The following is a 15,429-nucleotide window of genomic DNA, read 5'->3' on the forward strand; positions in this document are numbered from 1 at the left end:
GGAAACGGAAATGGTATTATTTCCATTTAACCTACTTAAAAACAAAGGGAAAATGAAACTCTGAATGTATTCGATGTCACATGGATATGACTGTGTGCTCTGGGTTACAGGGGAGTGGAAAAAATAAAACAAAACGAAACCAAAAAAACAAACCGATGCTTGCAGAGCACTAAGGGAGCAGTTACAATTAAATACCTTCTCAACTCTGGAAATCAAAACCTGTAACTGAATGCCCAAGTTGGAAAGTCCTGGGAGAAGGGGCTGATCGTATACTTTGTATTTAAGCCTCCTTCCTTTTCCAAATAATTCATATACTCCCCCCTGTCCCTTGAAGGCTCTTTCTGCACTGCTGTTCCTTGTGTTCCTGTTGGGTGGAGACTGCTGGAAACATAGATGAAGGTATGCATCGGTGTACAGGCAACTAGAGACAAACACTGTTATTGTCACCTTTGCAAACACAGCCACAAGGCTGAACGTGCAGCAGTCTGGTGGAAGGGCACCGCGTAGACACACCTCCTGCCACGTTCTTCCACGCTGGCATCCTTCCTACTCACATTTCATACGATCTCCCTATTTAAAAAGCTCTGTAATTCTCGACGTTACCGCTGAATAATATATTTATTAATTTGTTAGTGCCACTAACTGTCCCCAAGGCTTTTCTTGGGAGCGTGTGTCAGCTTATTGATTCTAGCCCTCCCCTCCCCGCGCTGCTTTCCTCCTCTGCCAGGCAGGCACGAACGTACTTCTGTGCCGCTTCAGGTCATAATTGGAAAAAAGATAGAAATGTTCAATATGACTCATACATAATTCAGCTTATCAGCTACCCAGGAGAAATGAGAAGAGAAGGTATACGCACGTCTATTTCTCCTACTATCAACAGGAGAAATAATTTCCAGTTAGACTAAGTATATGTAGTTTGGTCACAACAGGATTTGCAGTTAGAAGGAAAAAATGAGAGACACGGGAGCAGAGAATGAAAGGCTGGTAGGGAACCGAACTGTTAAAAGAGATTCACTTAAGTGAGAATTCCTGATTCCTCCAGGAGACTGGACTCATGCTTCTCTCTTAATATTCAGAATGGAATAAGTTGGCAATTAGGGAGGATTATCTGCCTCTGATCTGTAAAACATCGCAGAAATCTAAAAAAAACTATAAAGCTCCAGATTAGTTAGCTACAAAGCCATCTAATAACAGCCTGCTAAACCCTGACTGTGACTCCGGGATTTAAGGTTAGGGCCTATGTTCTAAAGAGCAAATTGTGAAGAAGCATTAAACCTTACTGTTATAAAGGATTTTTAATGTAAAAATCAATATGTGCTGTGTATTTAGCAGCATGTAACCATAAGGACGTCTATGATAGAGTTTTGTCATGCACCAGGGACTACTGCATTAGTCAAATTCTTGAAAGGAAGTACAGAATGTCTGCATCATTCAAAATGCCACCTGAGAGCAATTACAGAAGTTATTTTAACCCCAGAAGCAGAGGGAAAAATCCAATCCTAGTTGACAGTCTTGAGAGTATCAAACGTTCCGCATCAAATGTGTCGCTTTCAAAAACCTCTACAAAATTCACGTTAGGAAAGCAATGGCATAACAGAGCGGTGCGGCACTTACCACTATTTTTTGGAGGCCACTGAGACTAAATACAACCACAACCAGGGCACTGAGCTGCAATAACCACTTTGCAAACACATAAACAAGCAAGGGAATATTAATAATAAAGAAATTCACACTCCCAAAATGCAGAAACAGCATAATCTAAGGCAGACAACACAGAACAATAAGATAGCATGACTGAAAAAAATATAGACCTGTCCACAGAAAATCTTGGATAAAGAAATAGAAACAGTTTTTTTAATACAAATACATCATAACAGAACTTGTCTTCTTCATCAGTTAAGAAATACATGTAGCTCTTCATTATCCGTAATCAAGCTCACAACTCTATATGCATGAGCGCATACAAACTGTTATACAGCAAATGCTTCTTAATTTTATCCATTACAAGGGTGTCCAGCAAGGGGTCAATACTCTTCAGTTAGAGAGGAAAACACAGCCCCTGCAACCTGTAGATAATTTTTGACCTTATGGAATCAAGTTAAACTAGCATTATTCTTGATTAAAAGAAGCTTCGAAAGAGAAAAGCAGCCCTGTGCCTGACTTCTGTAGCTCTCAAATTGTATGCACGCATTTCTTTTCCTGTCTCTGCTGTTTCCTAACATTCCCTATTTATGTGGTGGTCTGCAAGGTTTACCTCATCTGGAAATCAGCAGGAGAACCACGGAGCTGAGAAATACTGTTGTGCTCCTTTATGCAACGCATGCCTCTGCAGGCCTTTGAACATTTAACACAGAGCAAATAAATTATTAGCGCCTGTGTGTATGTGCATACATATTTAAGATATATAAAGGCAACTGCAACCAAAGGAAACAGGAATGTGCGCGGAACAGTTGGGTATTCATGTATCCAGTATCAGAAAAACCCAGTTGCAAGAAATATTTAAATGCAGATCTGCACATAAACTGCTGAAAAAGCTCCGCTGAGCTTTATGCACTCACACACACGGCTACAAAGGCAAGAAGTAACAAAATAGATGTGTTGTGTTGTTTCTTTTTCCCCTCCCCAACAATTTTCAAGTCTATAGCACCTGTTATCCTATTCTTAATAATACTACTACTGAAGAGCAAGCTGATCTTTTAGGATGCTCCACCTCCAGAAACAAGATACACAATCACATCAAGTACTGAATGATTTCTATGATTCCCATCACCACAGTGTCTGAGCACATTACAGTTGTTTAATGTATTCTTTGTCACAGAGCAGAGAAGAAAATATGATTACCTCTATGCTCTAAATGGGGATGAGAGAACAAGAGACAACAGGTATGGCTGGCACACTCACCATTGGGATAACCAGTCTCTGCTGGTTCCAAATCTTACAACAATAAACGCTTTCCACTCTAGTTTCTTCGTTACTCAAAAGTCTCTGCATCAATCCATATACACCAAGCAATTTGCCTAAGCCTCTTCCTGCTCGTCTTAGGAAACTCAAGCAAAAAACAAAACAAATCCATTCAGCCGAATGCCCCAGATTTGTAACATCTCAGCACATTTACAAAATCATCTATATAAACAAATACTGCAACACCTTGATGTGCTAACCCCCCACCCCCCGACAAAAAAAAACACAAACCACCAAAACCAAATACAAATTTCCTTGAAAACAGACAATAATACTGATAATCCGACGTAAAAAAATCATCGACTGATCACAAGCCATTTTGTATCTAATACACTGTTCTTCCACAACACATTCTATTTAGAAGAAGCAAGAAAATAACACCTGCTCGTATAGCAGACAAGGATCAAAATCTATTCTTTAACAGGAGAAAGAGAATAACGAAATATGACTACAGTGAAAAGCAAAGCCAGCACAATTCCACATCAAACTCAGAATCTGAAGAGTAACCTCAAAAACTATTCAAGAACTGTGCTGATATAAACCAGAAATTGCAGCAACACAGACCAAGTTTCTGACTGTCAGATACAATTCTTAAATACCCTGAAGATGGATGGGTATTATATCAAAGCAAAGAGGTGAGAAAATTATACAAATGTCTCTTTAGCTAGCCCTCCAAGTTAGAAATGACACACCTAAATCAGACAATATTACTGAAACACTTTAAAGAAAGTTCAGAATCTGCAATCCTTTCATGATTGTCTCAAAAATGTTAGGTTCTGTCACTAGGATAAATTATAGCAAACGATACCCAGCTTTTACAGACCAAGCTAGAATATCACCCTGTCATTTAAAGGCACCACACCAATACGTAGGTACCAAAGCCAGAGCCACGTCTTCTGCCACCTAAGGCATGAAAAGAGTTCCCACTTACCTTCTAGCACTGTTAATTTGGCACTTGTGTTTATCTCCCCAACACTATTGGTTGCTGTGCACTCATAGATCGCTTCATCTCGATGAACTCGCAGGGGCTGTATCCGCAGAACTGATCCTGATCCATCATCAAACTCAATAACCTGAAACAATGAAAAGAAAGCACTTCTTTACTGGTATCTTCTGCAACAAAAACTGAAAGCCAAGGGGTTAAAAACCAAAAAAACAAACCAAGCCCTGTAAGCTATAAAATGCCACACAATTCATCAAGCGTTCCAAGTCCAGAAATGTAAAAATTTCAGAGTCAAGAACATATTTGTCCTCTGAGGAGGCCAGAACAAATGACGATCCAATGAAGTTCTTTATGAATCAATTAAGGTTGACAAATTATCAACCTGGTAATAAAGATGTGGATCTGATGATTTAAAACATCTGAGCCATATTTGCACTAATGGTTTTACTAATCACACTGATAGCAATTTAGTGCCAACTTTCACCTTGATGGAGGAGCAGAATGATATACTCCTGTGGGATTACCGGGAAAATAGTAACAAAACTCGAATACAACCTTGAGTGCTTACAGCGCATGCTAACTCCAGCAGAAAGTGAGTTTTTAATGTCCTTCAGCATCGGGTACTTTGCAACTCTGGCATAATCAACAATGATGTAATTACAATTCCTTCCCCAGCATAGTAAATTAAGTCCTTAATAAATCATTGCCTTTCCATCCATCCCGCTAAGCTGTAACATGCATTACTCTAACTTCTACAGGGAAGAAAGAGGTATGTGTTAGTTTGCCGCTGGATCAGTATAAGCTATTCCTTAATGGCAAGGCTGTGAAGGCATAGCCTTAGGCCACTGTTAATGTGGAACTCATCCTTCTCCTATTACTGAGCACAGCAAAAGCGGGAAATATTAACTCTACTGCAGATGGTGACAGCATGAGGGAAAGGCACAAGCCCCTCTCCTGCTGCTTGGGAACTGCACGGGGAGATGAAGAGACCGAGCTGTGCTTCGTTCCAGGCCATGCACGCCTGCATAGGACCTGCGCTGCCCTCATGCAAAACTGTTACCCTGTCTTCTCGAGCCCTGTTTACGAGCACTTCTCACCGCCTAATGACCAGATGTGTGAAAACAGGAAGGGGAAAAATAATGGGCACAACAAGGCTCTGCAGTGACAGGAGAAACAGGAAAGCAACAGGTAACCAAGACTACCGAAAATGTGTTATTCTTCATGCTGGAAGGAATAGCCCTTCTGTTTTAAGTAACAGAAATAGCTTGCAAAAAGCCCTAATTTAGGGTCAAGTAGTAGCAGACAGGACAGAGAAATGTCAGCATCACCATAGCACATTTTAAGGACTTTTTTTTAAATACTGAATTTTAAATTACATATGAAACTGTAACAAAATGCTTAACTGTCTGCAACATTTACACAGGACAGGGCCACTGCCACATTTTAAAACAACACTAAATCAGATGCAGAGATTAATTAACTTCAGTGATAAGGACTAAAAATCTAAGAGGTGAAACAGCAGAAAAGCTCTTTTGTCCTTATTATCCTTTAAACAAACACTCCATGTGAGAAAAAGGGACTTACGACTACTAAGGACCTGACACACAGTGATCAGAAATGCTGTTCATTTGCTAACAATAGATACCCCTTTCTGTGTAATAACTCAGGATGTGTAAATCAGTTTTCTTTATTAATTTTTCATTTCAAGTGAATTCTGATTTTCCTCCAAATAAAGACTAGCTACATAATGAGGTAAAATTAATAGATATCTAGGAAAAAAAAATATTATTCACTATCTCCTAACACAATAAAAATGTCTCAACTATGAACCAAAACTGAGGTGAATAAAGGTATGAAATTGCTTGTATAAATGCATATAATTTGACATAGCCCTCTGCTTAGCTGCAACAAGTACCAAATTCACTATAAAGGTTATATCTATCTACATATCAGAATGTTTAAATGGTTACTATACAACAAAACCTAACCTTTATTAGGGAAAAATAACAATGTAAAACAAGATTAAAATTGATTACTTTAATCAAGGTTTTCTGCTCACATACAAAATCATGATTAAAACCGGCAACTTGAATCAATCCACTCTGGGCAGCAAAGTCATCTTGTGCTCCAGTCAGAAAGGCAAAAACATCAAAGACAGAGGATTAGAGGAAAGGCAGCAGAATGGTACAAGGGTCACATTTCTACGGGCGGTTTTAGAGAGAAGAGCCCAAATCCAACAAACTAAAGTGGAGAGAAAGGTGGAGGAAGCCAGTGAAAATGCATTTGCTATTTAAAATATGAATCAAATTTGACCCTTTCTCAAAAGCATTTCTGATACCTGCTCTTCCCTCTTGCTTCCTCTCAGACTTCAGTTCACAGGGAAGTCAATTCACCCTTCAGGATGACTTTGTCATTCCCTTTCAAGGGCATGTGTGGGCAGGATGGCAGTGCCCATCTCTTAGAAAGCTTTCCAATAGTGTTTCGGCATCCCACTTTTGAATTTCACTGGGGATAGCAGGCCAAGAGGTGCCTTATCAATTTTTCACAATGAAAACAGAAAATAACTGCTAGATCCAACTCTCATCTGCCATCCAGTTCCGTGCAAGCCCCAGTCTCCCATCTGAAGAAGGATGCCCTACGTGTGTGCTTCCAGCATCACGCTCAAAGGACAACACCTGCTCCACAGATTGCATTGCTGCAGGGAAGAAAACTTACTTTAAAGCTCCAGACTCTGTACTGCAGTGATGCAGAGATAGCCGGGTTGTAATGATGATTACTGTGTAATTAAGATCTGCAAGCATTAGATCAATTACCGATTTTTTTAATCTTTTTTTTTTTTTTGTAATTACCTCAAACCGCTGAGAACTGACTTTCTTCCCCTTCTTCATCCATGTGATACGAGGTTTGGGCTCTCCTGTTGCCTGACACACAAAGGACGCCACTCCTCCAGAAATCCCAATCTGATCTTCAGGAGCTTTCATAAACGTTGGCTTGCCTGGAAAAATAACCAAATCACCCCCATGAGAACACAACACCAGATAAGCAAGGAATGTGTCATGTTAATCTAAATTATAAGATAATTGGTGCGCCTGCTACAAATCCAGGTTGAACGGCCTTGGCCACACAAATTCAGCGCAGACTGCAACATGACAAGCAGAGTTTCTGCTTGAGTACCTTTTTTTCCCTGAAATGAATAAAGTCCATCTGGTTTGCCTGTAAATGAGGGCAATTGAGGGCTCCCCCCAGCCCCCTGGGCATTCATTCAGGTATATGACAATTTGGAACCATTTTTACGGTTTATTTTTTTAATAAATGGATTTTTGCAGGTTTATAACATGGTCATAGCACTGGAAAATACAGAACAGCTGACACACCAAACCTAACAAATGTACCATACGTCGATATTAGTTTTCCTGAAAGCTGTTAAGACATTCATCAGAATTAACAGACACAGTTTTAAGTACACAAATAACAACCTTTAATTTCATTTTAGATGTGGATTGACATAAAAATCCTACACTCTACAAGCATCTGGAAATCTGCACAGGCTGGCCTGTGCTTGGTAAGAAACTAATCACTAAAAGTGAAAGTCAGCAAAGAAACGAAAGTGACATTCAGGCCTGAAAGACTCAGCAAAAATGGAAAAAAACCCACCGTGTAACATTTTAATAATCAATAAAAGAACTTTCATAAAAATACAGTTGTGTCTTCTGCATTTACATGGCAGAGTTGGACGGATAAAAAACTAGGCATCCAGGTTGAACATTTCTGTTTTTTTTTCTGTATTCCCTGTGCAAGAGAATTTTGCAATATGTGATCCAAGGGTCATTTTGAAACACTGCTTTGTCCAAGCGAGAAGTGTTTGATGATCTTGTATGCCCATAAAACACTAAAACATTCGACTGCACAGAGGGAGTTAACGGAGTCCACCCATGATGTCATTCAGTGCACAGGTCACTCTAAGGCCACATTTCAAATAAAATTCTGATCGACCACCTCAAAGACGAACCTGACCTATAAACAGGGCAGAGACGGCTGCTGGGATGCAGAAAGGAGCAAGAGCGAGAGGAGAAACATGTTCAATCCCAAGACCCTGAACCAGCATTCCCAGCAGAGCTGGCAGTGGTTCTGCATCTTCACATTCTGGACACGTCCACAAGTATGTCCTTGAGGGAGAAGAGGACAACATCTGTAAGCCCAGGTGGTTTAAACACTAAGCTCTTGATGAACTGAAAGCTGAGTTTCCCCAATCTAGGAGGGATACAGACTCAGCGACCCCAAAAGAAGACAATCTTTAAATGCATTTTCCTAACATACAACAGATTAAAATGCTAAGGGTGCAGTTTCAAGTTACAGCTGAGCTGGTCCACCCACTTGCAGTTACTGGGCAGGGGGTCCTGCTCTACTCCTTGTGCCCTTTATCTCCCCTCCTGCCTCCAGTCACCAACACCCAAATCCCTACAAGCAGTTCTAGGGTCACCAGAGCCTCTGTGCAGCGGATTCAGGCTCCTAACTTGGCAGAAAGAGGCTTTTAAAAATTATTTTCCAAGCAGGATTGGGAGCAGGGTGGCTCAGGGCAGGATCAGACGGAGCTCGGGGGGCACTGGAAGACAAGCGCCTCTCCCTCAGCACCTGTGAGCTGGCACCTGCCTCCTGAAGCTGCCAAGTACAACTTTACCTTCAAACAGCAATCTCTGAAGACTTTGCTAAAACTGTGGTACCCTCCTTGATCCCAGTTTCACCCTCTGGTTTAGCCCATGCTAACCACTCACACAGACCCTCACCGTCCCTACAGTGTGCTGTGGGGTGACTCAACACGCACAACAGCTCGACCAAGTGACATACTCCAGCTGTTGCTTTTGAGAAAGCCCAGTGCCCAGGCTCTGCCCTACTCCAACGTGTGTGGACCAGACCAGGGTGACTGCTGAGGGCCCAGGATGCTTCTTGCTTCACATGCACAAAACCACTGTTCATATAGGGTGCAGGTGCCAAGGTGGTGGCAGGGGGGAGCTACAAGGCGGTCTCCATGAGGAGACATCAGGGCTGCCCCATCCACAGCCAGCTCCACAACAGCCCCACACAGCAGGGCACAGTCAAGCTTGCCATGGCGGCACCGTCATGGCAACAGGTTTAAGAAGGGGCAAAACATCTCACAGCTGTAAGAAGTTAGGTAAAAAAATGTGAGAAACAGCCCCGTGAGACCTCAGGTCAGAGGGGGAGGAGGAGCTCTGGGTGCTTGAGCACAGACTCCCATGCAGACCATGAAGACAACATGGTGGAGCAGCAGGTATTTCCCTGCAGCCCTCAGCTGGGTGGGCAGCTGGCCAAGGTGAACCCACCACAGCTTCAGAGTGAGGGACATGGTCAGAGTCAGACCCCATGGCACCACATGGAGAAGCAACCACCAGCCGAGGACACGCTTATCAGAGAGGGGCTGGTGGCACACTGCTCCTGAGGCAGCAGGACATCAGACCTCTTAAAACCTTGCAACATCAGATGCTCAGTATGGAACAGGCTTCCCAGAGAGGTGGTGGAGTCTCCTTCTCTGGAGACATTCAAAACCCATGTGGATGTGACGCTGTGCGATCTGGTGAACGTGCTTTAGCAGATGGGTCGGCTAGATGATCTCCAGAGATCCCTTCCAACTCCAACCGTTCTGTGATTCTGTGACTGTGGTTGTGTGCTAGGGAGCCCACCAACCACCCACACAGACCACAGGCACCAGGGGACGTGCCAACGCCAAACCCAGGTGATCTGGATGTCACAGCTGAGACACTAAGCTGCAGGTCCGGACCTCTACCACTGCTGACTGCTCAGCTTTATTTCCAAAACACCTTTGTGGACGGTGTATCCACCACGGTCAGCGCTGCCCACGCAGAAGTGGATACACGTGCTCTGTCCTCAACAAGCCTCTGTGAAGGAATATCACAGATCCGACTGCAGAAATTCATCACACACTGGGGTACTGAATTTTGGCATCCTTGGTGAAAAAAGCCCCAGGACTGTGCAAAGAAAGTAGCTCAAAAACCCTCAGAAACTGGCTTTGAAACCACGATGGCTGCCGTCTGTAGTCTTTGGCACATTGTTCTGACACGAACAGCAGCAATTATTAAGTGTGCTTGCTTAACTGATGCTGATTTCACATATTTACTCATCTATAATCATGTCTATTTCTACTTAGTTTGTATTTACATATATCTGTGTTTATTCACCTCTCATCTATCCCAGTGAAATGTTAATTTACTCTTCAGGCTGCTAGTGATTGCAGTGTGATTGACTGTTTTGCTGTGCAGTGTGCTGAGCTGATGTATTGCAATTTGGCAGTTGATTTGTTCATTTGATTTTCTGTTATTTACGCTGTGATCTTAGTAAAATAGCGTAAATTTTTCAAATGACAAATACAACAGAATCCAAAAAACTTTTGTCCTTGAAGAATACAATGCAATTATATCTCTCACTGTACACCTACTCCCCAGCTTGTACACTGAGGACCTGCTTTACCTTTGTACATTTTAAAAAAATCAATACTATTAAAAACCAGAACAAAAGGAAACTGAATGTTCACCGGCAGTAAAACCTAAAAAACCTGCTGCCTTGTTCAGCTTGAATTTACATTGTTGTAATGAATCTTTTTCCTCTGCACATTTAATTGGAGCAACAATGATTTCTGGAAACCATCTAAATCCACTGAGACTCGTCACAAAAGTGTATCTGTATATAAACCAAATTCTCATACAGTCTGCGAAAAGGTATTTGTACAAAGCCATTTTAAAAACGTGTATGCCCCGAAGTTTCGAAATGGAAGGAAAGTACTAATTAAGCAAACCTAAAATCCTAAGTCCTGGCCCCAGGACAATGGAGTTGGGCATGGGCATGCATATTTTTATACAGATTGGCAACTGTTAACAGCAAACCCCAAAACTTATCTCAGTGAGAGCTAACAGAAGTACGACAGATCATCCATAAACATCTTGGTGTCATTGCCAAACGCATGCTAAGTGGACTATGCTACCTCCACACCTCCCTCTGACCAACACCTCTGTATCTCTACTGCTCGGAGGAGGCTGCTGTGGGACACATCACTAGTTACCTCCAAAGGGCAATATAACAACCACTAGAGACAGGGCCAGGTGATGGTCCAAACAGTCTTTTCCAACCTCCTTTTGAGTGCTTGCACTCTTAGGGTAGCCCTAGAAACACAACCAGGAAAAAATAAGGATATACTGAAAACAAAATATCTAACCAGTGACCTAGTCTTCTCTTTTTCCCCTCTTAAAGTCAAAATGACCAGAGTCCCCACAGAAGATTATGGACATGCCAAGCCTGAAGTTATCTGTTTGTTGTTCAAACGAAGTACAAATAAATACAAGAAACCACAATGTCTTTTGCGGTGAAATCCTGTCTTTCCCCTGATAACCTAAGGATCAGGCAAAGCTGAAGATTTTTTAACTGAAAGTTTAAAAGAGAAAAAAGAGTGATCCTATTCCACAGATAAATCTGTGAAATATCAGCTTGAACAACAAATCAGAACCTACCAAGCAAGTCTTAGGTGACAGCAGGAAGAGTTGTGGGATGGCCAGGTGCCCATCACACCCACCTTCGCTTACTCCATCACGTGGAGTAACAAGTCCAGACTGGTCTATTTGTTATTTAATAAGTCTAAGTGCAAACAACTCCAGCCTCTCGCTCCCCCCAGTCTCTCTGCTCAGTGTCAGATCCCTGGAGCATTTTCAGTCCTCACCCTCTAAACTAGTTCTTGCTCCTCACTTCATAACCAAGTTCCCATTACACCAGGAGTGGAAATTAATGCTATCATCATTTCTACTTACTCATAAGCTTCAGGCAGGAGAACGGGAAAATGTTCACCTTCTTGGCTGAAATTTCCCCTGTTTGGTCTTTGCTCTAAACTCAATTATTCTAGAGAGGTTATGGGAACAGCACAGTTCTGAGGAGGAAGACCATGAAAAATAGAGTATTTTCTTATAAGAGAAAGAAACAGGTTTCATTGTATTTGGCTAGGGGCTGAAAAAAAACTTGCTCATACATACCCTCCATCGAAAAATTATTAAAAAAAACCCAAACAAACACAAACACACAAAAACCCCACCAAACACAAAACCAAAAAAGCACACAATAAAAACAAACAAACAAACAAACCAATCCCCCCCAGCATTTCAGAAGAAAAGGACTTAAGTTTCACAGCTGGTAGTATTGAAAAAGTCACTTGTTGAGCAAGCAGAGATTCCTGGATAACCCTATGAAGTGAATCACAAGGAGGGCCTCATAGTGTGGAAGAGATGCTAGCAGAGATTTAGGCACTTCTTCACTGTGCTGGAAAACAGCAGCAAACTCATGGAGAGTGCCCGGCTAAGCCAGGGTGTGTGATTCTTTCAAAGGAAATGCTCCATCAAATTACATATTAAGACGTCCACAAGAACAAGGGTAGAGAAAGCCAGAGGAAGAAGTACAAGCGGACAGGTTGGGTACACACTCGTCAGTATGGCTGTTGTCCATCCTCCCCAGCAAAAGCAAATGTGATGGGTTTGGGAGGGAAACCTGAAGCCCTCGGAGGTGGAATCTCTGCTGCCCCAACCTTCCCGCAGGGCAACACAGAGCGAGACACAGCAACCGTGACGGTGCATCTCACCCATATTTTATACATAAAAACACTGTTGTTCTCTGCTATTCTAGACAACTTGTTTGTTGTGAAACAATTGTCAATCAGAAAACCATCCCAGCAGCTATTTTAAAATTTGCCCTACCAAACATTTTTAGCAGTTCAGTTCTCTTTGGATTTCCCTTTATCAGAGCAGTTCAGAGTCACTTATCACGTGTTGTCTTTGGGCTGTGCAGCTTCTCCATGAACCCCAAGGACCTTCCCAGGGAGAAAACTCACTTTTGCCAGGTTTCCTTCAAGGCCAAGGCACAGAGGTGTGCCCTCCCTCCAACCTGGCAAAGTGTCTTTTTTGTGTACCATGGCCTTTGAGAAGTAACGTGATCTGTTTTACCTGATTGGAATACCAGCCAAAGCCTTGAAAAATGATGCTGGGTCATGTATATTTAGCACAGATCCTTGTATTTTGCTACACATCACAGAATCACAGAATGTTCGGGATTGGAAGGGACCTGGAAAGCTCATCCAGTGCAATCCCCCCATGGAGCAGGAACACCCGGATGAGGTCGCACAGGAAGGTGTCCAGGCGGGTTGGAATGTCTGCAGAGAAGGAGACTCCACAACCCCCCTGGGCAGCCTGGGCCAGGCTCTGCCACCCTCACTGGGAAGAAGTTTCTCATCTCATCAAGCGTGCAGCAGTCACATCAAATATGCTTCTTTTAATTTTATAAGAGCCAAAAACTTGCAAGTGGCTGAAACATAATATATGCCAACATAAATATGCTTCATATATCCAAATATTAACTTGTTTTATTTCAAAGACACATAATTAGATGGTTTCTTAAAATAAATGGGAAAATTAAAACGAATCCTGATGCTCTTTCAGTATTTAGCACCCACATCAAATATACCTCATCCAAAAATTTTATTTAAATAACCAGCAATAATACTGCTCCTCCTATTCTTGTGAATGCTGTTTTTCCAAAGAGTCACACACAGGTTGGAGAATAATGAATTATAAAACACATGGCTGCAATTAAGTGTACTACAAACAATCAGTGTGAGAGATTTGAACGAAAAATATCTCTGTCCTCATGCTACAAGTGCCCGCTGTTCTAAATAGAACAGAAGGGCAGCCAAAAATAAGACCAGTGTTCTAGTATAGGGGAGCTTTTATTTTTATCTGAAAGCTTTTATGACTTGGGCTAAATTAAGATGTAAAGTACATTTGTGAAGGAAAAAAAATCAGAGTTGGGATATGAGTTGAACTAGATAAGCATATACAATAGGAATACAGGAGTAACCTTATTTAGGTGCCCAGGCTAAAAGAATTGGAAGGAGTTATTGACACAGGCAGGAAGAGTCCTTGAGCCTGCAAATGGTGAAATTCAGGTTTAAATCCCTGCCTTTTAACCTTCCCTGTCACATATGCCAGGGCACAACTGTACCTCAGCTTCCTCTGTGAAACCAGCCTGCTGTTCTCGCACGGCGGCTGTCAGGACAAATATGTGGAAAATGATGATGTGGCTCAGTTGTTACAACGCTGGGAAGAAATCTGGAATGACACAGACCTTCTCATGTTCACAACTGACTTTGAAGTGGAAATAAAGTGGTCTAGAAGACAAAGGTGGCCCATTCTTATATATACAGCAAGGGTCTTTCTCCATTTCATAAAACATGGATGACTGATATTTCTGCATGGATGGATGTCTGTTGGAAGGATATTCTCATGAAACCTACTCTATATTTTCATTCCCAAGTATCTGCTGCAGGGCAGGAGAAAAGCCAGTGGACTCTCCAGCTATCCTTATATTTATTATCCTTATGTTTATTATTCAATATGTGAACTATCATTTAAATGTGGTTCCTGTCCATTTATGATCACTAGGAATATTGTTTGGCAAAATACAGATTTTTCAAACTTGCACTTTCAATTCTCGTAAATTCTACAAGTAGGAAGAGCCTGTTTAAGCCTTGTAATAATATTTCTTTAACAACAGCTTACGATAGCATCAGTGGGTCTTGTTGATCACAATGCTAATTCATACCTTATTTCTTCCTATTTCGGTTTTATTTCACTAAGATGACAGCACTTTGTAACTGAAACTTTTGTTCTTTATTGCTTGGTGCAAGGTGCTTATTAAATAAATGCAAATATATAGTGGGGCCTTGTATGCTCAGGTACATACACAATTTTCTTTTTATCCCGTGAATGGATCATAACCCTTTCACCCATTGATTTTAAAAACCACTTAACCGCATCCCAATCACAGAAAATGGCATTCCAAACTCAACACATTCCTCAGATCGCTCTGAATTATAGGTTACCCAATGCTACCTGCGCATCCTCCTCTCTTGTTTCATCATCTTATTGTTATTAGGTTTTAATGCTTCAGAGATTCCCAACAGCTAGGACAAATGATTCTGCTATTTCAATCCAATTTTAGTGGCTGAGTTTTCCAGCTCCAAGTGTGGTTGCCCGTGATAATCAAATCTACAAACATTATCTCAAAGCAAGTTGCATTTCTCTTCACCTTCACTTCCCCACTTCCATAAAGTTACCCTGGATACCTTTTGAGTTCATACAAAATGAAACCAAATAAAGCGAACGATTAATATACAAATCTCTAAGATGATCTTTTAGCACGTTCAATGACCTCTGTAACTTTCAGTAGAAAAATTACATTACAGAACTAATAAAAGCAGCCATCCAGCAGAGGTTGGGCTTCTCCCCAAACACCAGCAGGAAATACAGCAAACCACGATACAAGGTACTCAGTTCAGCTGGTGAGACCCACTCCACATTGTTTATGTGTAGAAATTTTCATTGAGGAGAACGCAAGGCTACGTTTTAGGTCAGATGTACGATTTTATCAGTATTTATAATGACTTAAACTCAGAAACTCTTATA

The 15,429-nt window shown here is 41.6% G+C and overlaps 1 protein-coding gene across 23 annotated transcripts in view; it reads right to left on the reverse strand.

The window, feature by feature from the left end:
* PTPRF (protein tyrosine phosphatase receptor type F) overlaps positions 1-15,429 on the reverse strand; it is a 384,390-nt gene that overhangs the window by 192,324 nt on the left and 176,637 nt on the right. For all 23 annotated transcript variants that reach the window (XM_065071624.1, XM_065071626.1, XM_065071648.1 and 20 more), the window contains 2 exons: positions 6,754-6,899; positions 3,893-4,034 (listed from right to left, as the gene is read on the reverse strand). In XM_065071624.1, coding sequence (XP_064927696.1) covers positions 3,893-4,034; positions 6,754-6,899 — 288 coding nt within the window. The remainder of the gene's footprint in view (positions 1-3,892; positions 4,035-6,753; positions 6,900-15,429) is intronic.

Source organism: Columba livia, chromosome 8 (genome assembly GCF_036013475.1).
Source record: "Columba livia isolate bColLiv1 breed racing homer chromosome 8, bColLiv1.pat.W.v2, whole genome shotgun sequence".
Taxonomy (NCBI): domain Eukaryota; kingdom Metazoa; phylum Chordata; class Aves; order Columbiformes; family Columbidae; genus Columba; species Columba livia.